Source organism: Narcine bancroftii, chromosome 4 (genome assembly GCF_036971445.1).
Source record: "Narcine bancroftii isolate sNarBan1 chromosome 4, sNarBan1.hap1, whole genome shotgun sequence".
NCBI lineage: Eukaryota > Metazoa > Chordata > Chondrichthyes > Torpediniformes > Narcinidae > Narcine > Narcine bancroftii.
The window spans coordinates 220666208-220693236 of record NC_091472.1 but is presented as its reverse complement, the minus strand read 5'-3'; the positions used below and the strand labels follow the sequence as shown (position 1 = coordinate 220693236).

Genomic DNA, 27029 nt, shown 5'->3' with positions numbered 1-27029 from the left:
TGAAAGGAATGGAGAGAAAGGAGAAAATAAAGGCAGTAGCGAAAGAGACAGAAGGGAGATACAAACAAAAGTTGTGGGAAGGACTGATAGAAGCTGATATTATGAAAATAAAGCAAGGCTCTGATTACACAAACAGAAAGGTGTAAGAAAGGGAGAGCAAGAGAGAAATCGTACATTGGAATGGCAAGCTTTGCTCCTTAACGTCATGACATACAGTCCAAGTTGTATCCATGCACCTTACCAGCCACTCGCATGCATACTATTTTCAGCTTCTTGTCTATAATGGTAATAGTATGTGAGGGTTGCCCCTTGGTGTGTTATAATTTTGTTAGTGCACAATTGTAATTGACAAGCTATATTTTCCAAAAGGAGTATTCATTTTAGAAACTACACAATTAATAAGTTAGTGGGAATGAATAGATAACTTGTAAAATGACAGTTATGAATTTTATGAGAAGACAAATATTACACAAGAGTTACAGTAAAACTCTAATAATCTGGTCTACAATTGTTCAGAAATATTGATGGTCTGACATCTGGTTTACTAATTAGTCTAGAATATGAGCTGGGTGGTGGGATTGGACTGTTGACTAAGTGTGCAGCTAGGATTGGGGTCTGTACACCACGGATCAGGAATATAGGTAGGTCTATGGCTGGAACCAGTGTCAAGTGATTCTTCAAATAATAGGGAGGGGATTTGTACGTGTTCCCCAAAGTTATTGTACAATCATTTGTTTCAGTCACTGCCATTTATGAATTCTCTTTAAAACAATGAGTGATGTTAGTTTGTCAGTTTTATGATGCAGTGATGAGCCAGAGGTCCAGGTTTGTGATTCAGCTGGTAATGAGAAAGCCTTTGTTAAAACCGAACCGGGGATGGGGTGTACATTGGGCAGCATGGACTCATGGGCCGAAATGGCCCATTACTGTGCTATATGTCATAATTAAAAAATAAATAAATTTGCAATTCTGAGAGACCAATGACTACTTGAAAAGCTATATCTGCAAACATGCTGCTTTTGACACCAGATCAGGGAGCATCTGATACGTAAAAACCAATGGCTATTCTGGGAACTTCTTTCTAATGGAAGTTGCAGGTGAATAAAAGTATTTAACTGCAACCAGAAACAGGATGTGTCGAAATGATAGATTTTGGGGTGAAATGTGCAAAGGTAATCGTATTTGTCCACATGAGAGCATAGACCTGGGGTGGGGAAGATGAGGAATGGATATGCCATCCCAGTATCATTTTGTTCTCACCCTACTAAACAGAGTTTAACCCCTGATAGCCTGCTTTTTAAACTGTTAGAAAATAGTCTTCAAAATAATGTGTTGATTGCTCTATGCAGGAAGACCGTGAGATACTGTCTGGGACAGGCTCAGGATCAAACAGCTTAATTCTACTCCTGAGTTTGGTATCTATTTCTATTAAACATGAGTCAAAATGCAGTACATTCAATCCGGCGGCATGCACCACGTAAGTTCTCCCTTTCCATACTCTGTCTTAACAGCAGATTTCTTTAGCTCAACCAGCAACTACCATGAAGAAGGGCTTAGGCCTGAAATGTCAGTTATAAATCTTTACCTCTGATGAATGCTACGAGACTTGCTGTGTTCCTCCAGCATTTCTACTACTTATCATAGCAAGTATGTGGAACATATCTGCATTCATTTTCTCTCTCTCTTATATACACACCACACTTTTCAGGAGTTGCTGGATGATAAACATACTCATTTTCAAAGGGGAAAACTAATGAAACTCTGTTCCACCTCCTTCTCACTAATTGATCAATCATATGACCTACAGCCACCAAAAAACCTATCATTACCAATCAAGTTATCGATGGAGCTGCATTATCCAATATCTCATTAATTAAAGATGAATCTATTTATGCCTGTGCTCAGATTCTTCCAAATTCACTGAATAGTCCGGGCCCAAACATTTTCTTGTGTGTAAATTAGCAATCTTGGTTCAATTTAAACATAAAATAATGACTCTGAGCTCAGAACAGTTTGATCAGAATAATCAAGTTATGACCTTTTATTTCAGATTCCAGCAGTCTCACAAATGCCTCATTTATGTAATGTGCCTATTTTAAGACTGTTAATGACATTCCACATGTAACATAAGGCTAGACACAGTTGACCAGTGCACCATGGCTTTTCAACACTTTTATAAATGTATTCAAGGCATAACAATATAACAATTGGAACTCAAAATAGTTTTTGCTGCAGTCTGTGCTTATTTAATTTCAGGTAGCTGTTCAGGGTTCTTGTAGGCCATGTCTAGATTTCTAATTTCATGGCAAACATGAACTTGTAAGTGGGGTGGTGTTTTTCAGGAAATGACCAAATAAAAAGCAGAAAGATAGCAACCCACGTAGAGGCACAAAACATTGCAGGCAGGCAGCATCTGGTGTCAAAGAATTTCATCTAACCTAAGAGCAACCCGAGCTGATTTTCCAGGCCTGCTAATGCAGGAACTTGGAAACTGGACAGTAGCAGGAACCCCCATCTAATCTCTAAGCAGTAGCTATTGCAAAGTGACAAGGAGGAAGAACCTTACTTGATTTTTCCATTTCTAAACTGAGAGTCACGAGACACTTCAGGGAAAAAAAATGTCTGATATTCTCTGTCTATTTCTGGCGTATTAGGGCCCCTTGAAAATGCTCCATGCTCAAAATGAGATTGAATTTAGATTCCTCCAAATTTTATGGTGTACGGAAAATTCAAAATGATCTTGCATTCAAAATATTTAATTAAGCAGGAAGCATTCATTGTATCATGGAACTGCTTTATAAAATTCAAAGCCCAGCACTAGAGGAACAACCATGCCCTCAACATACGACTTAATGCATCATCAAATTGTAGCCAAATGGCTTCAAGATTAGTTTAAGGCTGGCTGCCAATTAGGGTCTGAGAAAAATGTGCAAGGTTTAGCTTGGTTCACTCACAAAGAACATGCACATCTTGGAAAACTGAAAGAACAGATAAGGTGGTGCAGGTAGCTAAGAACGAGAGAAGCTGGGTTCTGGTGAAGCAGGATAGAGCATAGCTCAAAATATAGTGCAAATAATAGCTCAGGGCCAAATGAAAACGTTATCATAAATGACAAATATACAAATTTATAGTGAAATAAATTCTGACTGTGAATTATTACAGTGTGGTTCTATAGTGCAAACTACTGACTTCTTGTACATCTCATGATAGCAAACAATCATCTTTACTTTTGCTTTTCCTCTTACTATCCTTTGCTGTCTCAGGACACCTCATTTCTTCATCTGCTTCTTTCATGTTGCCTTCTGCTCCACTTATGCTGGACATGTCCCTTTGACTCCCACCCTCCTGCTGGCCGCCAGGAATGTTAGACTGCCTTGAACTACTGTTCCTGCGCTGGCACACCTGCTCATCATTTGCTGCATCCCTACTGCAATCTGTAGTGGGTGTTAGATTCTGACTGGACTCTGCCTTCATTAAACATTTGGGTTCAGTTTCACTTTCAGTTGATGCCTTTCCCCTTCCCTCCTCGCATTCGGGTACCTCCCCATCATCTCGAATTTCATCTTGCAGCATGTCATTCATCTCCTCATCCCAGTCAAACTGATATCCTTCCTCAGGGTCATCTTTGTCTTTGATCTTTAGTTCTTCAGTATTATTTTGAATATTTGTTGTGTCTTCTATCCTTGTTTTGTTTGTCTCAGAACCCTGAATCATTTGTTCTTTGTTTGTTCCAGAAGCATCTCTTTCACCCTTTACAGAATCCACTTCTTCACTCTCTTGATTTCTTTGGTTGTCAAAATCTTCAAGTGCTACTGTATCCATTACTGAATCCTGTGCTAGTTGCTCTTGTCCTTTATTCAACTCAAACCTTGCTCTTTCATCATTTTCTTCAGTACTACTTACAACCTCTTCCAATACATGGGCATTATCCCCAAATGTTTCATTTTTGCGACTGATAGCCAGCATTTTAGTTTCTTTCTCACCACTAATTTGCATTTGTGCTGTTGGCTCTTCAGTTATTCCTGTCTGCTCTTCTCTTTCCATCACTTGTTCAATTTTGCTGTCTTTTACCTGATGAATACTCTTGGAAGTAGTCTTTGATGTGCCCTCATACATTTTTTCAAAGCTTTTCTCCTGTAATTCATCAGTTTTGCAGCTCTCATTAACTTGTTCCTTTAAGTGACACTCAATTTCTTCAGCCATAATTTCTCCTAATTTTTCCTTTTTGCTCAGAAGATCATTAAGTTTTGCTTCATTTGATTCTTCAGTTACGCAAATTTCATTCTCCTTTCCCTGTGGTCTCCCCAGAGTGATTGTGCCATGATGCCCTTCATTATTTTGATCAGACTTGATCTTATCCTCTTTATCTCTGATGCCTTCACATTCATGCTTTTCCTCTCCTCTGGGGCTTTTGACATTGTCCTCCTCTTCTCTGCAGCTTTTGTCTTCTTCCCCATTCTCTGTTCTCAAGCCTTTGACCTCGTATCCATCTTCAGCTATGCTCTTAACATCTGCGTCAATGGGGCCTTCAGCTCCACCTGCATCTTCATCCTTTGGGCCCATAATAATATCCCCCTCTTTGTTCCTTACTTTACCACTTTCTTCTATGGGGTCCTTGTCCTCATCCATCTCTCCCATGGGACCCTTGATATCATCAATATTAGAACCAATTACTACATTCCCCTTTTCAATAACATTCTCTTCCCCTTTGATCTTAAGCTCCTCATCTATAGCGTTTCTGGCATAATTCTGTAGCTCTAATTTGGGGCTGTTGATTTCACCTGCTCCATCAGATTTGATCTCGATGAATTCTTCTCCAATGTTTTTGACCTGATCTTCCTTTTCATCTCTGACATCATCCCCTTCTCTGGAACATATGACCTCATCTATCCCTTCATTTTTGACTTTAACTTCATCTGTGAGTCCTCTAACTTCATCTTCTTCTTCATCTGTGATCTCATTGTCATCTTCTCTGGGACTTTTGATCTGATGCTCTTCAGTTTTTTTAACATCTTTAGGACTTCTGACTTCATCCTCATCATTGAATCTGGAGCTTTGGACTTCACCCCCCTCAACACCTTTGACACCATTGTCTAATTCTCTGGTGTTTTTGACTTCATCTCCCTCCACTTGTCTGGGGCTTTTGACTTCACCCCCCTTTGCATCTTCAATGGCTTCAATGTCCTTTTCTGCAAGGCTTTCCGTCTCATTCCCTTCTACACATTTGGACCATTTTACCTCTTCACCTTCTTTCCCTTTGCTCTTGACTTCACATTCTTCTTCATTTCTGGCCTCCTCACTCTCCTCTTTCAGACTTTTGATTTCATCTCCGTCCTCTACAGTTCCCCTGAATCTACTTAGGCTGTGGTGCTGAAATTTATTTTCATCTTCTTTAAATTTGGTGCTAATATCTTCAGGGACTTGCATCTCAATGTTTTCTTCTTGGGTTTCCCATTTTGCTTCACAGTCATCCTGATTTTTAACAATATCTTCATTAGAGCCTTTAGTCTCATACAAATCACTTACATGGACTTTGCTGTCATTTTCTTCTTTTGGCTGGCTTTCATCCCAACTACTGCCTTTATCCATGTTAGCCTTGACACCCTCAACAGTTTTTTCACTTTCAAGGCCATTGACTTTACCAATTTCCCAACTCTTGCCATCGTGTGAGATTCCACCCATGCCAGTCTCTTTGTCAGTACCCTCATCTATTCCATGACCCTCGCTATCACTCTCTTTAATGTCCTTCTTACTTTCATTACGTCCATGGCTTTTAACCTTCCCTTCACTGAGACCTTTGTGTTCTTCCTTGCATTCTTTGAGTTCCCTTGATTTAACCTCATTCTCTTTGATCCTCTGGACTTTATCTTCAAATTCTAAAGTGTTATTCTCAGTTTCAGACTCTTTTTTCCCCTCACTGACTGTAATTTTTTGGAGGAATTCATGCTCAAAACTGCCTTCCATTTTTTGCTGCTGCAGCAGTGGTCCAGCGCCATCACCTGGTTTTGCAGCTAGATTGGGCTCAGCTTCACCTTGATCTTCATGATGAATGACTGCATTTTTGACCTCATCTCTCATCATAAGCCCTCTTTCCTCTCTCAGATAGCAAGCAACCTCCTTTATTTCTTCCAACTCCTGCAGCGCTGTTCCTATTAAATCATTCCCTTCCTTAACTTTGTCTGCCATTTCCTCTACTTCCTCCAGCTCTTCAGGAACTATGTGCTTCTTTCTGTCCTGGTCACTCTCCCCCTCTTTCTCTGCTTCATCCATCTCATTGATGCCTTCCCTACTTAGCCTATGTTGGTCATTTTGATCTGATGGAATGATGAGCAATTGCCTAGCCTCCTCATTCTTTACTTGAAGACCCATTGAGCTGATTTCACTCTCCTGAGCTGGTGAATGGAGCTCAATAACCCCTGTGATTGCTTGCTCGTGTTCTGTCTCTTGTATCATCACCCCATCTAGCTCCTTCTCTTTAACTTGTTGAGATTCATCAGACCTTTCTTGAGTCCTTGTCAAGTTCTCCCCTTTCACCTCGATTGACCCTATTCCTACACAGATGGTCTCTTTCATCTCCTGTGTATTTTCCTGTAATTCATGCCCAGACATCTGTTGTATAAATTGTACTGCTTTTTCTACCACATTCTGCACTATTTGCTGAGTTTTCTCCACAATCATTTGATGGTCAACTCCTGTTCCAACAATATCATTGTGCACATCCAAATCATTTTCAACTTCTGTATGTATTTCCCTGATCAAATTTCTGTGGAGACCAAGATCAAATTGTTCACTCTGAAGCTTCTCTTCATCATTAAGAGTGTGGTTAGTTTTCTCCTGCAGCTGATTCCCCTGCCCTTCTGGGTCATTTTCATTTTCACTCTCACTCCCCTCTCTGCAACCATGGGTTTGTATTCTTTCTTCAGATGTTGGGGAACTACTTGTTTTCTCGTGTACCTCTTTAAATCCAGTGTTTTGTGTGTCAAATGAATTTTGCTCTCCTTCATCAAGGTTAGATTTTGTAAGTCCTATCTGGTCTGCATTTCCATTATCTCTTACAGTCACAGTTGGTGTGCCAATTTCAGTCAGTTCCTCACAATTCTCAGTTTTGCCTTTTTCTTCCATATTATCCATTAACATCTCCCGATTCCCAGTCTCCTCCATCTGTTCATCAGTTGCAGTATTTTGCACGTCTCCTCTTTGCTCAACCGCCTTCAAAATCTCATTTCTCATTTGCAATCCGCAGCTTTCTCCTATAAGGATCATTGGAAGAAGTGAAGACATTGTGCCTGAGTTAACCCTAATGAGTTAGGACTTTTCTCTAAAGAGCTGTAATTTGCCAAGCATTTGTAAATCCAAAGTTAAAGAACTGCAAATACTGAAAATCTTAAATTAATCGTTCTGATGAATGGCTACCAATCTAAAACATCATTGTGGGAAGCTAGGAAAGAAATTGCAGAGCCCTAGCAAAGATATTTGTATCTTTAGCTATGATAAGGTGTTGGTAGACTGGAAGATGGTTAATATTGTGCCTTTTTTAAGAAAGGCTAAAATGAAAAGCCTGGGAACTATGAGCAGGTGAGGCTAACATCAGTGGAAGGTAAATTGTTGGGGGGCATTCTGAGACACAAAGTTTAATGGCAATTAGAAAGGCAAGGACTAAGTGGAGATAGTCAGCATGGCTTCTGTGTGTGGGAAATCATATCTTATGAATTTAATTGTTTTTTTTAAACAAGTGGCCAAGAAGATTGATGAGGGTTGAGAGGTCTATATGACTTTAGCAAGACCTTTTGCAAGGTACTTCATAGTAGACTGGTCTGGATCCAGGGCAAGCAAGCCAATTAAATACAAAATTGGTTTGATAATAGGTGAACGGGAGGAAGGTGGTTGTAGGTTGGTTTTCAAAATGTAGACCTGTTACAAGTAGTTTGGCACTGGAATTGGTGGGTTCTTTGTTTTTCATCATTTGTTTCAAAAATCTAGATCGGAATGTTTGTGACCACACAAAAATTAGTGGTATTTGGACAATGAGGAAGATTATCTAATATTTCAAAGGGATTTTGATCAACTGAGTCAATGGGTTGAGGAATGACAGATGGAGTTTAACTTGGATAAGTGCAAGGTGTTGCATGTTTTTAAATTAATGCAGGACAGGACTTGCAATCCTGGGAAATTTTGTAGAAGGATCTGAGTACAGGTATATAGTTGGGACACAGGTAGACAAGGTGGAGAAGTAGTGCTTGGTATGCTTGCCTTAATCCATCAGGGCAATGTGATTAGTAAGGGATTACTTAAGGTGGTAGGCGTGTGGGAGGGGAAGGTTGAAGATCTCTGCTCTAGACCCAATTGTTATTGAAATATTTTGCTTGAGAAAAATTGTCAATGGTCCATTTTCTTTAGAGTTATGAAACCGTGCACATACTGAGTCAATTAGATACGATTAAAACAGTGGTTTTCAAACCTTTTTCTTTCCACCTACATCCCACCTTATGCAATCCCTTACTAATCACAAAGCACCTGTGGCATAGGGAATACTTGAAGTGGTATGTGAGTGGAAAGAAAAAGGTTGAGAACCACTGTTATAGAGGTATACAAAATCCTGAGGGGCACAGATCAGGTCACGGATCAGCTCATAGTCTCTTCCTTGGGGTTGGTAAGTCTAAAACTAGACAGCATAGATTTAAGGTGAGGATCAATGTTTACCAAAGACAGGGTAGTGCAGATATGGAACAAGCTGCCAGTTAACTGGCAGAGCCAAGTACAGTTATGGCATTTAAATGACATTTGGCCAGGTACATGGATAAGAAAGGGCTAGAGGGATGTGGGCCAAAATGGGCAACGGTTGGCATGGACAATTTGGGCTGAAGGTTGTATGATTCTATCAATTCTGTTTCTTTCTTCACAAAAGCAACCTGATCTATTAAATATCTTAATTTTTTTGTAATTCCTAGTTCTTTTGGCTCTTGTAAAATTATTGGTGCAAAACATTCATAGCCCCCCTCAAGGGCCTTGGATAAAGACTGATTAAAATTGACAGAGATGATTTTAATTGATGGAAAATTTGTTTAACCTCATGATGTTGGCCATCATTTACTCATTTTAAAAAAAATTAATTTTCAGGATCTGGCTAGTTGGCAATGCCAGTATTTATTGTTCATCCCTTAAGCAGTAAGCTTCTTCTCAAACCTCTGCAGCTGACAATATATTTCCAAATCAGGAGGGGATATAACTTGGGTTAATACCTACAGTTCATCATTCCCTTTGACACTTATGGATTTGAGAAATGTTTTCTGGGCAAGTGACTACAGTGCATTTTGAACTTGGGATCCACTAAAGCCACTGCACTACTGGTGTGGGAAATGAATGTTTAAGACAGTGGAAGGAGTACCAAATAGGATGCCTTAAGCTGAATGATGAACCTAGATAATTGGTGACATGGCACTTCTCAAGCAAGTAAAAAATATTTCACCACACTCCTGACGTGTTAAATAATGAAGTGTGTCAGGAGATAAATCATTTGTTGCAGGAAACCTGACCTCCAACTTGCACAGCTTTATTTGCTAAGAATTTTAAAAATGGAATTGAACTTTATCAAATAATTAATGAACATCCCCAATTCTGACCATGTGACCAAGGATGAAGCAGTTGAAGTTGTCCTCAGAACTCTAACAATGATGTCGGGTCTGGAATAATTGGCCAATAACAGGTACATCATGTCCTTTTGTGTGAGGCTTGACTTTAACCACTTTAGTATTTTCTCTATGACATCCATTTGGTTTGACTCTACTTTGGTGCCCTGATGCCCAAATCAGTCAAATGCTGTCATGATGTCTAGACAAATCATTCTCTCTCTTATTTAGTCCATGTCTGGACCAAGGTTATGCTGAGGTCTGGAAAATCAAATGTGGTGAATAGGTTATTGGTGTACATGGTACTTGATAGCACTACCAATGACAGGTTCTATCACCTTGTTGATGACTGACTGACTGGGTGATAATAAACAAAATTGCATTTGTCCCTTTTATGAATGGGACAAAACCGTGTAATTTTCCACAGTGGGGAAATGCCATTGTTTTAACTACTGGAACAGCTTGGCTGGAGGTGCTGTGAATTCTGAAGTACATGTTTGCAGTACTGCAGCTGGAATGTTGTCTTGTCCCATAGCCTTCACAGTACCTAGTGCAGTCACCAGTTTCTTTACCTTACAGAGTGAACTGAATTAATTATTTCTGCAAAAGGTGGCAGGAGAATATAATCCACTTTCAAAGACACATACTTTGATTTCCGTAAAGAGGGGGAGACTTTGACAACTGTATCAGCAATCAGGTACCAACAGGTGGTGGTGTTACTCTGTGGAAAATAGTAAATTGAAATACCTAGCAATAGCCATGCTCCAAATTATTTCCATCATCTCTCACTCACCTCAACAAAGATGTCAATGAAACTTGCCCTGAAATTCCATGTGAGAGTAAATGTTAAATATGGAATCCTTACTATTCCCTCTCAATTATCTGCCCCTTTCAAAGTATAATGGTATGGCAGAATTTTTCCAATGTCAAGAATAGCATTATCTGTGCAGTAAACCTCAGCACTGAACTACCCCAATTTTACCACTAAGTAAAGTACCACTAAGCATAGTGGAATGACCCAGAGAACAGTGCTCACCTCTGTAATCCTACTTTTCCATTCCATTCTGTACTTGGGCTCTGATTGCAGATCTAGGTGCAATCAATAATTTAGTCAGTCTTAAAAACCTTTCTCATTTCTGTAATTGGGAGCTAATTACCTTCATACTTCTAAAAAGGAGAAAGGCAGTCCCAGAATGGGACAGCAGATCAGGCACTGCACTTTCATCTCTAGCATCTGGTTCCAAATTCAGCCCAACTGGAGGTCTCTTGTGTCTGCTGGCTGGAAGGGACCATTCTGAAATAAGCTTTCATCTGTGTGGCACGAATTGTGACTGATGTCCATGTACCACAAATAATATTAACAATCTTGAGGTACTGCAGGGTTGAGAGGTATCACAAATCATGTTATTGCATCAGTTCTCCTGAGCTCATTGGTGAAATGCAATGCTAAATCAGTTCAGCCACTTGCAAAAAAAAAATGCTTGCTCTATATATTATGGGCCAATAGTTCTTGAAGGGATTGATATGCAAGTTTTTAAAACCTCAATTAATACTTCCCAATGGTTTGATAATCGCATGTATGTTCTGTGACCCAAATCTGGCCCATTCTAATTTTTCCTAGAATCATTTCTTACTCCTTTACTCAGTGGCTAGTTCAAAATCTGAGGTAAGCCACCCTCTGAGGATCCTGCACTTACCTAATGGTCCATCATTGGAGCTCTGTTGCTGCACCTCTGTCTGAGTTCTTGTCTGAGCAGTTGCCCTTAGTGCACTGCCTTCCTTCCCAATGTGCTCAGCTTCTCCATTTGTCAACAGCCCATGGGCCTGGGATAGAGAATGAACAATTGTTACAAGGTAAAACTGACCCCAAATATTGAGGTGCCCCCATATATAAGTTCAGGAGCAATATTCAGCTCACATGGTGTTTAAGCTAGCTTGTGATCTTCAAATGGCTACTACATTGAGCACTCTTAGCTCGAAGGTTGCAGACCCTGTGCACTAGCCTGCACAGAGCTTTCTGACAATGACAGAGACACCTGCAACTCTGCTAGCATACAGAGGAGGGGAAGGAAAATCTGAGTATCATGTGACGACAGGAGTAGCATGCTTTTCCCTACGAAGTGCATATTGGATTCAGTACAATATCCCACCCACATTTCAGTTCAGCCTCCTTTTCAGTTCTGATGCAGGCCCCTGACCAGAAATGTTGACTTGGTTTCCCTTCCTGCAGATGCAGTCTGACCTAATAAAAATAACATTGGATCAAACGGTAAACTTACTTTTAATACTCACTTCAAAAACAATTTAACTTGTGACCAAAAATTCTTAACCTTAGAACAAGTCCCAGTCAAATGAAAAAAAGTACCTATTTCTTGTCCACATCTAAAACATAAATCGGAAGAATTTAATTTGAATTTCTTTGATTTTTGAGGAGTTAAGTACAATTGATGTAAAAAATTATATTGTACCAATCTATATCTTGCATTTATAACCTTAGTCATACTATCTTTACATACATTTCTCCAAGCATTTTCATCTATCTTTCAATTTAAATCAAGTTCCCATTTCATTCTTGATTTAGGAACATTCAATTTAGGCATTTTATTTTGTAATAACTTATACATATCAGAGATAAATTTATTTGATACTTCTTTAGTAAGCAATAATTCGAAAGCAGATTGCTTAGGTAATTTTAAACTATGGCCTAAGTTCTACAACAAAAACGTTTTCACCTGATAATAACAAAAATAAGTATTATCAGGAACTTGAAACTTCTCCTTCATTTGATTGAAAGATTAAAAACTTACCTGCTTTAAAACAATCTTCAACTTTTTTATCTCCATTTGATTCCATATTTTCAAAAACTGATTATAAACAGTAAAGGTGAAAAGTTTATCACTGAAATCTTTCCTTTCCCACCTATCTGATAATCAATTTTATTCCATATTTCAATTAAATGTTTCAAAATTGGTTGATCTATACCAGTTAATAATTTTGAATTCCACTTATAAATAAATTCAGCATAAACTTCTCATCAATTTTATCTAATTCTATATTGGCCCAAACAGAAGATTTATTCAAATTCATCATTGCATTAATAAATTTCAATTTTGCAACTTTATAATAATTCTGAAAATGAGGAAGTTGTTATCCACCTAATTCAAATTTCCAAGTTAATTTATTCAAAGATACCATATTCATTTTCCCCTTCCATAAAAATTTTCTTACAATTAAATTAAGATCTTTAAAAAAATTTTTGGGTACTAAACAAGGGATAGATTGAAAAAGATATTGAATCTTCGTAAAAATATTCATTTTGGTACAATTCACTCTTCCTATTAAAGTAATAGGTAAATCATTCCATCTATTTAAATCATCTTTAATTTTATTAAATTATGGAACATAATTTAACCTATACAAATTATCTACATTTCTATCAATTCTAATACCCAAATATTTAATCAGATTATTTGTCCACCTAAATCAAGCAACACATTATCCCAATTAATTTTATAACCAGATATTTCTCCATATTAAGTCGATTGCTTTATGGTTGAGATTGACTATGTACCAAATCAAATATTTACATTTGGCTTTAGCTGTTTAGCTGTTTGGCTATTACATCTGATTCCAGCATACTCGATGAGTTCCCCTCCATCCTGCAGCCCCAGTTCAACACCGCCTTGCCCCAGCACAGGGTATACCACCACTTCTCTACGCAAGGCCCCCCGCTGCACGCCAAGGCCCGACAACTAAATCTGATTTAGTTTTAGGAATGCAAAGATGGCATATTGAAATTAAATCTTGTATTCCTTTAGAAAATATAATGTTGTAGTGGTAGCTGCTGCGAAGAAACTCACAGCCACCACTTTGGATGCACTCAACGAATGTTTTATTCAAACCCTGCGGGCGCCCCTTTAAGGGCAGCGTGAGCTCGGCCACCTTGTGCACGGTGACATCATAACAGCTGCCTGAGGCGCGCGCTGGCCTGGAAGCAGGAGGCCATCTTTTCATCTTCTCACGCGGCGGTACAAGCGGGGTCAGTTCGCCACGAGAAAGTGTGCTGTGACACAACCCCCCCTCCAGAACCGGCTTACGCGTCCCGCTGCTTGGGTGGGCAGCCCCGGCGTTTGGGCATAGCCGTTTGAACCAGCCGCGATAGGTCCAAGTGTGCTGCCTTTAGGCGGTCTACGGTGAACAGTTCATTTATCCCCCCATGTCCAAAGTAAAAGTCTTGCTGGACCACTGGAGGACCTTGTACGGGCCCTTGTATGGGCGCTGCAAAGGTGCAATGTGTGGTCCGTGCAGAACAAAAACGAATTACACAGAGTCTAGCTTTATGGGAAGATGGATCTGTTGTGCACTGTGTTGCATGGGCGGTGGTGGGGGGGGGGGGGCTAGCGAGGAGAGCTTGCTACGGAGATCAGCTAACAGGTTCGTGTGCTCGGACATAGAGCTGATTCTGGGCAGAAGAACTCACCGGGTAACGAGAGTAGCGCGCCGTACACCAGCTCTGCAGATGACGCCTGTAGGTCCCTCTTGGGTGCTGGTCTGATGCCGAGGAGAACCCAGGGTAGTTCGTCTGCCCAACCAGGGCCTGTGAGATCTGACTTCAGGTGGCGATGGAATCTCTCCACCAAACCATTTGCTTGTGGGTGGTAGGCTGTGGTATGATGGAGTTTAGCCCCCAGAAGATTTGCCAGTTGAGACCAGAGGTCGGAGCTGAACTGGGCACCTCTGTCATTGGTGATGTGCACTGGAACTCCGAACCTGGCGATCCAGTGGCTGACTAAATTCCTGGCGTGCGTCTCAGCGGAAATCTCCTTGATGGGAATGGCTTCCAGCCATCTCGTGGTCCGGTCGACCACTGTGAGCAGGTAGCGTGCCTCTCTGGACACCAGCAGGGGGCCCACGATATTGACATGGATGTGTTGGAATCTCCTAACTGCCGGGTCGAACTGCTGAATCGGGGCCTGCGTATGCCGGTGGACCTTGGAGGCCTGGCACTTGGTGCAGCAGCTCGCCATCTCGGCCACCTCCTTCTTGAGCCCATGCCATACAAACCGCTCCGCCACCATACACGCTGATGTCTTCACCGAGGGGTGGGCCAGGTTGTGGATTAAGCTGAAGGCCCATGACCTCCACTGTGTCGGGACTACTGGGTATGGTGAACTGGTGGAAATGTCGCAGAGCAGCGTGTCCGGGCTGTTCGGCAACTGAATGTCCTGGAGGTTGAGCCCTGAAATGGTGGTCCGGAGGGGTCGGGAGAGCGCGTCTGCCACGACATTGTCTCTACCTACTCTGTGCTGGATGTTGGTGGTCAACTTCGACATGTAGGAGAGATGGCATTGCTGTTGGGCTGACCACGGATCCTTGGCCATTGCGAGAGCCTATGTGAAGGGCTTGTAGTCCATGAATAAAGTGAATGGCCTGCCCTCCAGGAAATACCGGAAGTGCTGAATGGCACCAGGAGCTCCCGATCGAAAGCGCTGTACTTGAGCTCCACCGGGCAAAGGTGCCTGCTAAAAAAGGCCAGCGGGCGGTACTGTCCATTAACCCAGTGTTCGAGTACGCCCCCTACGGCCCTGGATGAAGGGTCTACTGAGAGTGCGGTGTGTGCCTCCGGGCGCAGGTGGACCAATAAGGTGGCGCTAGCCAGGACGTCCTTCGTTGCCGTGAAAGCGCTCACTGCCTCCTCTGACCGGACCAGAACCTTATCCTTAGTGGTGATCAAAGCGAACAGTGGCCGCATGATGTGGGCGGAGCCAGGGATGAAATGATGATAAAAGTTTACCATCCCTACGAATTCTTGCAGGCCCTTGAGGGTGGTGGGTTTGGGGAACTGCCGTACGACCGCGACTTTTTCTGGCGCCGATATCGTCGAGGTAAATAAACACAAAGTTCAAGTCCCTACCCACTGCATCCATGAGGCGCTGAAAAGTCTGGGCCGCGTTCTTGAGCCCGAAGGGCATGCGCAAGAATTCAAGAAGGCTGAAGGGGGTGATGATTGCCATCTTACCAATGTCCTCGGGATGGACTGGGATCTGATGATAGCCTCGCACCAGGTTGACTTTCGAGAAGACCTGGGCGCCGTGGAGGTTGGCTGTAAAGTCCTGAACGTGGGGAATCGGGTACCTGTCCGGCGTGGTCACGGAGGATTTGGGGACCATGTGAAGAGGGGATGCCCAGGGGCTGTCCGAGCGGTGGACGATACCCAATTCCTGCAGGTGAGAGAACTCCTCCTTGGCTAGCTGCAGCTTCTTGGGCAGAAGTTGTCGGGCCTTGGCGTACAGCGGGGGGCCTTGCGTAGAGAAGTAGTGGCATACCCTGTGCTGGGGCAAGGCAGCTTTGAACTGGGGCTGCAGGATGGAGGGGAACTCATCGAGTGTGCTGGAATATTTGTCCCTGGGAGTGGCGATTTCGGGCTTGCAGGCGTCCGTGGCATCCAGGCTAACCGAGTGCAAGGTGCGAGCGTTGACCAGTCTTTTGCCCTTCATGTCGACTAGTAGGCTAGCACTACTAGCACTCTGAGGAAGTCGGCCCCCAACAGCGCAGTACCCACTGAGGCCAGCACGAACCTCCAGCGAAATTTATCTTTTCTGATCTGGATCTGCGCCCTGTGGGTGCTAAAGGTTTTGAAGGCAGAACCGTTGGCCGCCCACAGGGTGGGACCATGAGCTCAGGTGCGTGTCTCGAGGGTGGTTGGGGGCAGGACCCTCAGATGCGCTCTGGTGTGCACCAGGAAACACTGGCCGGTGGACTTATCTGTTATGTGCAGGAAGCTGTTCGTGTGGCCAGCCATCTCAGCCATCAACGGTGGCTGGCCGGGTCATTTCCCTGATAGGTACACGGTTGCCTGCACTTACGAGCTTGTGCCCCCCAACGTTGATGGTAAAAGCACCAGGTGGAATGGTGCTCCTCTGGCTTGAGCTTGGTGGTGGTGGGGGGGGAGGGGTGGGGCCTGCGGTCGGCTGGTTCCTGGATGAGTGACGGCTGAGGGTGGCCTCATTCTCCCTTTTGGTGTGCCAGAAGGTGTCTGCTCGGGCTGCAACTTGCCATGGGTCCGTGAAGTCCTCGTCCACCAGTAAGAGCTGAATGTCCTCGGGCATCTGCTCCAGGAAGATCTGGTAGAATAAGAAGCAGGGCTTGTGATTTTCTGCCAGCACCAGCATCTTGTCCATGAGGCCGATGGCATTTGGTCTCCCACCCCGTCCAGATGCAGGAGTCTGGAGGCCTGCTGTTGTGGGGAAAGACCGAACGTGCCCAGGAGAAGGTTCTCGAGGGCAGGGTATTTAGCCTCGGCTAGTGGGTTGTGGATGAGATCGTACACCCTGGCTGCTGTCTCTTCGTCCAGCACACTCACAACGTGGTAAAACATCGTGGCGTCTGCGGAAATGTTCCTGAGGCGAAACTGCACCTCCGCCTGCCCGAACCATATACGCGGGCGATGGGTCCAGAAGCGGGGCAGTTTGATAGCAACGGCGTTGATCTCAGTGGGATCCATGTTGAGACCAGAAAGACGTCTGGGCTCGTCGAGGTCACCAATGTAGCAGTAGCTACAGCGAAGAAACTCACAGCCACCACGTTGTATGCACTCAACGACTGTTTTATTCAAATCCCGCACGTGCCCATTTAAGGGCTGCGTGAGCCCGGCCACCGCATGTGTGGTGACGCCATAATGTCTGCCCAAGGCGCGCGCTGGGCTAGAAGCACGAGGCAGGGAGAACTCCTGACGGCACCATCTTCTCATGGCTGCCCCGCCACGTGGTGGTACAAGCGGGGCTGGTTCGCCATGAGAGAGTGTGCCGCCGCAACATACAATTTGAGGGATAAATATCATTTTTTTTGTAAAAGTATGGAGCCCATATTTAAAAAAATCTTGATATTAAAATTTGATCTCCCAATTTGCTCCGGTGGATGTCTCAGTTTCCACAGCTCCATACTTTTTAATAATGATCTCCTTTTATCTTTCTTTGTAGGTGGGTATGGGAAGAGGGAGGGTGTTAGTGGGGTGGGCGAGGAGGTTGGGGGGGGGGGAGGTTTAATTATATAATGCTTGTATCGATGTGTTATAACTATTATCATATGATTTAAAACTGTAAATAAAATATTTTTAAAAATGCATGAGACCTGATGAGCATTTCCATAATTTTTGTTTTTTGTTTTTAATTTCAAGCATCTGCAGTCCCTCATGGCGTCATATAATTTACTCCAAGTGTTAGGGAGGCAGGCTAAAATTGGAAGGATAGGTCAGATGTGTTTTGCTGGTGCAAGAGGAAGGAACAATGGAATCATTCCTGGTATAGGTGGGACCTGCAAAAGGTGGCTAGATTGCATCTAAATTGGAAGGAATCAATATCCTTGCAGGAAGGTTTGCTCACATTACTTGGGAGGGTTTAAAATAATTTGGCAGAAGGGGTGTGAAACTAAATAGCAGTGTGGCAGGTGGGATGAGTGATCTGAATATAGAAAATAAATCAAGAAAGTCCAGTGGGGAGAGCAGGCAGAGGCTGGTTCAGGAACTTGAGGATGATAGAAGGTTCAACTGCATTTATATTAATGCGAGGATGCTTACAGGTAAATCGCTTGATAAGCACATGGAATTACAATATTATTGCAATCATGGAAAAGTAGTTGAGTAAAGGACTGGCAGCTTACAAATTTGAGGCTGACAGGGCCAATGCAAAAGAGGGGAAACACCACAAATGTATTCAGAGAGGATATCTTGGAGGGGAAGCCTATCAATGTCACATGGGTAGAATTCAAGAATAAGACTTTGCTGGGGTTATACCTGTACTATAATTTCCCAATAGCAATGGGAATTAGAGGAACAGATATGTATGTCAATTGCTCAAAAGGTGTAAAAACAAACAGGTTATAACCCCCAAGGATTTTAACTTTTCCAACATTGACTGGGATTACATTAGTGTAAGGGACTTTGATGGGGCAGGTTTTGTTAACCATACCCATGATATTTTTTGATACAATATGGGGGCTGTATTTGACCATGGAAATGAAACTGGGCAAGTGGTAAATGTTATGAGAAACAAGGGACCAGATTGCTGGAACTCTAATGGAGATTTTTTTGCATCATAATTTATCACACATGAGGTACTGGAAGACTGGAGGATAGTTAAAGTTGTTCCTTTATTGGTGTAAGGCAACAGGGATAACCAGTTACCTACAACCCAGTGAACCTCTATCACTGGAAAGTAAATTATTGGAGAAAACTCTAGGGCCATGACTCCCATATTTTTGAAAGGCGAGAGATTAATGAGACTGGGAAAATCCTGAGGTTTTGGAGGATGTAGCAAATGGACTTTTGTCAGGCATTTGACAAGGTTTCATGTGGTAGTCTGGTTGAGAAGTTAATGCACATGGGATTCAAGGCATGCTGGGTAATTATATACAAAATTGGCTTGGTGATAGAAAGGAATGATGATGAACAGAGAGTTTTCATGTTCATAGTTCCCTGAAAATCATGGAAAAAAAAAGCTAATGTAATGCTTGCGCAACTTCCATGGAATACAGGTGATCCATGTTACTTGGGTGGGGGAGGGGGGGGGGGGGCAGCAGGAAGGTTGGGTATTTTCCTACAAAATATATTCTGCAATGAAAAGCCACATATGTACAATGTGAGGTCAGAAAATTGTTTAAATTTAAATTCTACAAGAGCAAATTTCTGTTACCTGAATAGCTGCAATGTAGGGGTTTCCTGTATCAGAGCTGGGACATGGCGTTGCAATTTTATGAAACACTGGTTAAGCCACATTCAAAATATATTCTGCAGTTCTCATCGCCACACTAGAGATTATGCTGGAGAGTGCTAAGGAAATTCACTACAATGTTGCCTAGATTGGAGGACATAAATTATGGGGAGAAATTGGATAAGATAGTCTTATTTTTCTTGAAGCAACGAGGCTGAGAGGTGATCACAGTTGAGTATATAAGATTTTGAGAGACATAGCTAGGGTAGATGGACAGAATTTTTCCCATGGTAGGAATATTGGAGATGAGCGCATAGGTTTAAAAAAGGATCCATGGGTTAGTTCTTTTTCACAGAGTAGTTGAGGGTTGGTGCAAGAACGCAGCCTTGCTTCACGCCATTGTTAATGGAGAAGGGTTCAGAGACCTCATTGCTGTATCTAACCCGACCTTGTTGGTTTTCGTGCAGTTAGATAGCCACGTTGAGGAACTTTGGGGGGCATCCGAGGCGCTCTAGTATTTGCCAAAGCCCTTTCCTACTTACGGTGTCGAAGGCTTTGGTGAGGTCAACAAAGGTGATGTAGAGTCCTTTGTTTTGTTCTCTGCACTTTTCTTGGAGCTGTCTGAGGGCAAAGACCATGTCAGTAGTTCCTCTGTTTGCGCGAAAGCCACACTGTGATTCTGGGAGAACATTTTTGGCGACACTAGGTATTATTCTTCAATCTTTACAATTTTCTTCAGCATGATGCTGAAACAAGCCATGAAAGACCTCAACAATGAAGACGCTGTTTACATCCGGTACCGCACGGATGGCAGTCTCTTCAATTTGAGGTGCCTGCAAACCCACACCAAGACACAAGAACAACTTGTCCGTGAACTACTCTTTGCAGACGATGCCGCTTTAGTTGCCCATTCAGAGCCAGCTCTTCAGCGCTTGACGTCCTGTTTTGCAGAAACTGCCAAAATGTTTGGCCTGGAAGTCAGCCTGAAGAAAACTGAGGTCCTCCATCAGCCAGCTCCTCACCATGACTACCAGCCACCCCACATCTCCATCGGGCACACAAAACTCAAAACGGTCAACCAGTTTACCTACCTCGGCTGCACCATTTCATCGGATGCATGGATCGACAACGAGATAGACAACAGACTCGCCAAGGCAAATAGCGCCTTTGGAAGACTACACAAAAGAGTCTGGAAAAACAACCAACTGAAAAAACCTCACAAAGATTAGCGTATACAGAGCCGTTGTCATACCCACACTCCTGTTCGGCTCCGAATCATGGGTCCTCTACCGGCATCACCTACAGCTCCTAGAACGCTTCCACCAGCATTGTCTCCGCTCCATCCTCAACATTCATTGAAGCGACTTCATCTCCAACATCGAAGTACTCGAGATGGCAGAGGCCGACAGCATCGAATCCACGCTGCTGAAGATCAAACTGCACTGGGTAGGTCACGTCTCCAGAATGGAGGACCATCACCTTCCCAAGATCGTGTTATATGGCGAGCTCTCCACTGGCCACTGTGACAGAGGTGCACCAAAGAAGAGGTACAAGGACTGCCTAAAGAAATCTCTCGGTGCCTGCCACATTGACCACCGCCAGTGGGCTGATATCGCCTCAAACCGTGCATCTTGGCGCCTCACAGTTCGGCGGGCAGCAACCTCCTTTGAAGAAGACCGCAGAGCCCACCTCACTGACAAAAGACAAAGGAGGAAAAACCCAACACTCAACCCCAACCAACCAATTTTCCCTTGCAACCGCTGCAACCGTGTCTGCCTGTCGCGCATCGGACTTGTCAGCCACAAACGAGCCTGCAGCTGACGTGGACATTAGCCCTCCATAAATCTTCGTCCGTGAAGCCAAGCCAAAGAAGAAAAGAGTTGATATCTGGAATGCAATGCCACAGCAAGTAGATACAAGGACTGAGATTAAGTGACAATTAGGCACACATTTAAAGTCAAAGCATTGAAGAATATGGCCTGAATGCAGAAAAATGGAATTGTGTAGATGAACAGAAGGTCGGCATGGCTATGGTGGCAAAATGGCCGATTTCTTTTGTTGTTCAACTCTGTTCACAGTGTTTCTAGTGGGAATAAATTTCCCTAACACAAATGAAAAAGGAGTAAATACTAATACAACCACATTTTTCCTGCTTTAATTCTTCAGTTGAGTACACCATAACTCTCCCCTTTGGAGCTTTGTACTAGCGGTTCACTCTACATGCATGGAGTATAGAAAGGCTGTTGGATAGCAGCATGAATCCAGGACCCAGGTCCAGTCTGACCCATCCTCAAGCAGAACCAATGACCAGTGAACAGGAACTGGGTGATGGAGGCCAAACTAATTTCTTATCCCTACCCACAAGTACTGAGAGTAACAAATAACATTACCCTGGTTGTTCAACAAAAATTAATTCATGCTTATGAGTTGTAATAGCTTGCAAGCTATCCCAGTTACTGCCAGTAAATTGCCCACCCTTCTTAAAACACCCAATTTTCAATCCCATCGACACACAATTGTTAATGCATGCAACTGATAGCTCAGTATCCCAGATAAGTAGAAATTTTCCAGTCCTAAATCCATACCTTTAGTCTCTCCTTCAGGATCACAACCTCATTCCTAAGCTCATCTCGATCAATCCTGATGCCTTCAGAGTACTCCTTCTGTCTTTCTAAGGCCTAATGCATCAGTGAGAGGAGAGAAATGAGAAAAAGGAAAAATGTATATACGAATAGATAGGGAAAAGCAGACCTTGTGGGGATAGAATTCAAAGTGAGAAGATAGAGGCAAGATTCAAAAGATTAGGGAAAAACAGCAGGCTTAATCCTGTACATCAATTGGAAGTAAACAGTTCTTAACAGAGGATGGAGTCAAATCCTTTTTGTTATCTCCTCAACAACGTTTGACAGCTCAACAACTCTGTAGTGTTACAAAATAGCCTCAGGAGAGTGCATCAACCTGGAAGGAGAAAAAGGACAACAGTGGGATCTGACCGGTGTTTCTTCACTAACACCACAGGAATGAAACCCAGGCCTGTGGAATGTGACACTGTTTTAATCCTATGAAGTAGTGAGAATAAATCTATGACTTCCTTGTCCCTGAATCTACTGGGAGAGTCTTCCTGATTATCCTTGCTTCACTTTTGTCACTCTGTCAATCACCAGGGTTTTGGGGATAACAAAAACTGGTGACCAGTGTTAAAAGCTGAACAAGGAACAGGTGGGTGGTCGCGGTGTCAGGTTCATGCATAGCCAGTTCCTACCCCAATTTTCTTGTCCTTCCATTCCAGCGTCTCCTGGAGGTCAGAGATTTCTTGGGCAAAAAAACGCTGTTTCTGGTTCAGCTCTTTGATTTCCTGCCAGTTGGATGCACGGCAAGTACAGCAGAGGAGGAAAACAGATAGAGAAAGTGCAAAGGAGGTGACAGTAAAAAGCTAAAGAAAGGGTTAACACACGAAACGGTGGCATACTGAAAGGCACATTAGATAAATGCAAATCTCTCATGGATTAAAATTTAAATGCCACCTCAGATAATTTAAAAATCTCTGAGTTAGCAAAAACAGAAAACTCCACCTTAAAAATATCACTTAATGAAGACAAAGGTACAATCTGAACTGTGCTGTATTCTATTCCCACTCCAAGCCCACTGACTACCTCATTTGGAATGACTTCTTCCCAGCATGCTGGGAGTTAGATAGAAACTGGTTCCAGAGTGTACTGCTGATCTGGGCATACAATGCAGATTGGTGATGGCTCTGTGGAGCACCTGTGCTCAGTCTGTAGGAATAATTCTGAGTGTCCCTTTGCCTGTCAGTTTAATTTATCATGCAGGTTGTGGCCTCCTGAATTGTTACTAGGAGACCCATTGCAAGCTTGAGAAAGAATATCTCAACTTGCACCTGGGCATGTTCCAGATTGCAGGACTTAACTTTTTTAAAAATTGGCAGATACAGCAATGACCCTCAAACCCTGTATGGTTTTCGAGGGTGGGAGGAGACCCACGCACTGGTCGTGGCGAGAATACACAAACTCCTTACTGATGGCGGCGGATTTGAATCTGGGTCACTGGCTCTGTAATAGTATTGACCACTACATTAACTGTACTGCCACTGAATACTGTAAATTTAAGCAATTTATTTTTTATCTGTTTGTATCAGAATTGGCCATTTTTGGTTTACATCATTTTGTCCCACTTTTTCTTTTTTCTTTTTCTTTATTTTTGTAGTCTGTCCTGCTGAAGATGTTCCATCATTGTCAATACAATAAACAAATTAGCTTAATCGGATCTTAATTGCCCCTTAACTGGCATGTTATGTCATCCAGTCTCACGCTATCAGAATTCTTTCTTCTTTCGACTGGCTTCCCTCACCACTTTCTCTGCTGTACCCAGACCCAATTCTTGGGCAATGCCTACAACAGTGGGGTCAATTATTAGGAAGAGACCAGATTGAAAGGGAGAAGAGGGGGGGTGTTTTCAAGACATGTGGCACTGGCCCAAGGAAACCAGGATAGCTTCAGTGCATTAAATTAAAACAAAATGTAACGGAACTAGTTGTATATTTGGCTAGTAGAATGATATTGCAGCCATAATCCAGCTTCACATATGAAATAAAACTGGCCTACACATGCACAATAAACAAAAGTCACTAGTAATTAGACGAAAAAAGTTTGGCTAATCCTAAACAAACCTGGAATCTGACACAGCACCTTGACCAAAGCATTCCGTGAGTTATCACAGCACATACGCCAGAAGAAATGGCTAGTCGTGGCAGCTATGCTGCCAGCTTGTCTGGAATGGCCTTTACCAATTCACTTACCGTTAACATCTTTTCCCTCTCTTTAAGGGTCTCCTTTATTTCTTCAAACTGATGCTGCAAGATGCTATAAGCATGTTTTTGTCTTTCCAATTCCTAGGAAGAGGAGAAAGATAGATGTTACAGCTTCAGTAAAGCAGGACAGTTGAAAATAGAACTATCTATAATCCCAGGGATAATGATGAATTTTGTCCACAGATCAAAATCCATCCAGTTTCTCCTCCCAGGGCACCAAAGTTATGTGGGACCTGAATGAGACTGCATCATCCATGTTCCTCAACCTTCAAAAAACCCATATGTGGGTAGGCCAGTAAATAAAGATGAGGTGTATCTGGTAGGATGGGAACCTTTTTTGAGATTTCCACCAATTGGTGGAGCACAGAGTTCTCCACATGTGTGGGAATGTCATAATCATTGAAGAGAATGAAAGTTTCACCCATTCTTGGAGCTGCAACTGCTGTCACTGGCCTGTGATACCATGTCTACTTACCTTGGTCTTTTCCTCATGTCCCCTGTGCACTTCTGCTAACTGTTCCTCTAGCTCGAGCAGGTCTTCCCTCAGTGTATCCACCTGGTACATAAGGTTGGCTTTTTCATTGTCTAGCTGTGCATTTGATACCATGGCCTTTTTATACTTCTCCTCAACCTCCATCAAGGAGTCCTGGATGGGGAGAGGAAAAAAAAACCTAGAATGGGCCTTAATAACAATGGATTCCACCAGCAATGAACCAAGACAAAGTATGCCTTAAAAACTAAATACACAGTGATAGGGCAGAGAAGTCTTCATATTGTGAGGAATTACCGACATCAATAATATATACAAGAACACAGACAACCAGTAGTTAAGACTTTCTTCGCCAACAGAAAGCAATATATGAATCAACCCATCCTTGGAATAGGATTTTCAAACCCTCTCAACCAGACAGGATTGGTGGACAACTGTACCCTGCAAGGATATGGATGAACTGACTACTGGTGAAGGATGGAATAGGGTAGTGATCCAAAAGATTAGAGAGAGAATAAGCACAAGAATGAATTGTTTCAAGTTTGATTATTGTTAGGGTAAAAAAAAAACGGAGAGGGTCATGCTATTAGTTGGATGCTGTTCAGATGCAAGATCAGTTGGAACTGAATTTATTAGTTCCCATGATGTCTAAGCACCATTAAGGAAAGGGCTCACACTCATTCCCAAACCAGGTACCTTCAGCTCCTTCAACCCCTTCATGTATTTTCCTTCAACATCATGTATTTGGTCCTTTAATTCAAAGATTTCCTGTTGGTGGTAAAATTGGACAGCGGTGAGAACAGACAGTTGGAGAGCAGAGTGAAATGGATGGAAAAGAGACAAAGAAAACAGGCAAGAGAGCACAAAGGAAAAGGAGAGATATTGAGGGATAAGAATAAGGAAGGATTCCATGCAAAAGCACAAAAACACATGGAGAAGATGGAAAAAGAAACAACAGCAGCACGGACAGAAAGGACAAAACTGGAGACAGAGGAGAAGGAAGGAATAAAGATCAAAAAGGGACTAATAGGTATGAAGTCATGGAGAAACACTGACAAAGAATAAAAATAGAGTCTGAATAGGAAGAACAATGAGAGATCACAGATTAATGACAGACAAAAATTACACAGAGACAGAGAATAGAAAAACAATTAGAGGCAGCAGAAGAATCTCAGGGTTGTATGTGATGCTATGTATGTATTTTCACAAGGAATCTTAAAAAGAAGGTTCCTGTGGCAGTCACAATAAAGCTACCCAGCTTAATGTTGCCTCCCTGCTTGTGCTTCATGAACTTGCAGGTATCAAGCTTTCAAGTACAAGTATTCAAGTCTTTACCTTTGTCAGTTCTTTGGGATCAAAGATGACTTGCTTCCACTCTAGTTTCCTGGGTTCTGAGTTGTCTGAAACCAATGTGGAAACCACAGTGGAGAAAGTGCACCTATCAAGGTGGGGGCATGAGGTGTCTGTGAGGTGGTGTGCTCCTTTTGCTATTTACACTGGGTTTCTGTGTTCCCCCACTGCATGTACTCAAGTTCTCAACACTATTTCTCCATAGAGTGACCATGGATTCCAAGTGTCAGTAGGAATGTTGCACCATTTCAAGGAGAGTCTGAGTGCATTCTTGAATCAATCTATATATCAGATCTTCTCTTCTGTCAGAGCTTAGAAAATAATGCCCATTTCCAGATTCTGGTTTTAAGAATGATTTGCCTCAGGGGGTTGGCTGATTATAATTGGAGCCTGTATGCTGGAGAATGTTAAGAAATGCACAAATGGAATTAAACAGGAAAGTCTGCAGACGCTGAGATTGTTGTGCAATACAATGATAGCATCTACAGATTTTCTGGTCTACCTTGCTGGACAATCTTTGCCTGGGAGAAGATCTTGTGGTTGGTACATTAATCTATTCAATGAATTTGAAGAATTTTGCAGATTCATTGTTGGTGGTAGATAACTGCTGAAGGTTCAGCAAATCTCAGAAGCTAAGAGGAAGGCAAGTGTCACTTTTGGCAGTAGACAATGCAATATGTGTCAGGTTCGAGGTCTTGATCTTCAAACGCCCTTTTCCTCAATGGAGCAAGGGTACTCTGGGACATCATTTTAGGGTTGTCATGAACCTTGATTGTCAGAGGATTGTGTGGAGACCAAGCAAATGTTGGTAGAAGATCATTGTCTTGGAACGGAATGGGCAGGTTGACAGGGGATTTTTGTCCTTAGCATAAAGCACTTCCTCCAAATGCTTAAGAAAACAAGTAAATTATGACTTAGAGCTCATCCTCCGAGCACACATGAATATAAACACTGTCTATATACTGCAGTTTGACTACTGAAGTTTGGGTGACATTTGTCCTGAAGTATAGTCACTGCGGTTGAATATT

At 42.6% G+C, this 27029-nt stretch overlaps 1 protein-coding gene across 1 annotated transcript in view; it reads right to left on the bottom strand.

Moving 5' to 3' along the window:
• The window catches only part of LOC138762438 (trichohyalin-like), a 166760-nt gene that overhangs the window by 13759 nt on the left and 125972 nt on the right, over positions 1–27029 (bottom strand). Inside the window, exons 16-21 of the mRNA XM_069936195.1 lie at positions 24637–24807; positions 24150–24242; positions 22596–22688; positions 21919–22011; positions 11324–11450; positions 3204–7250 (exon numbers count right to left, since the gene is read on the bottom strand). Of these exons, the coding sequence (XP_069792296.1) occupies positions 3204–7250; positions 11324–11450; positions 21919–22011; positions 22596–22688; positions 24150–24242; positions 24637–24807 (4624 nt within the window). The remainder of the gene's footprint in view (positions 1–3203; positions 7251–11323; positions 11451–21918; positions 22012–22595; positions 22689–24149; positions 24243–24636; positions 24808–27029) is intronic.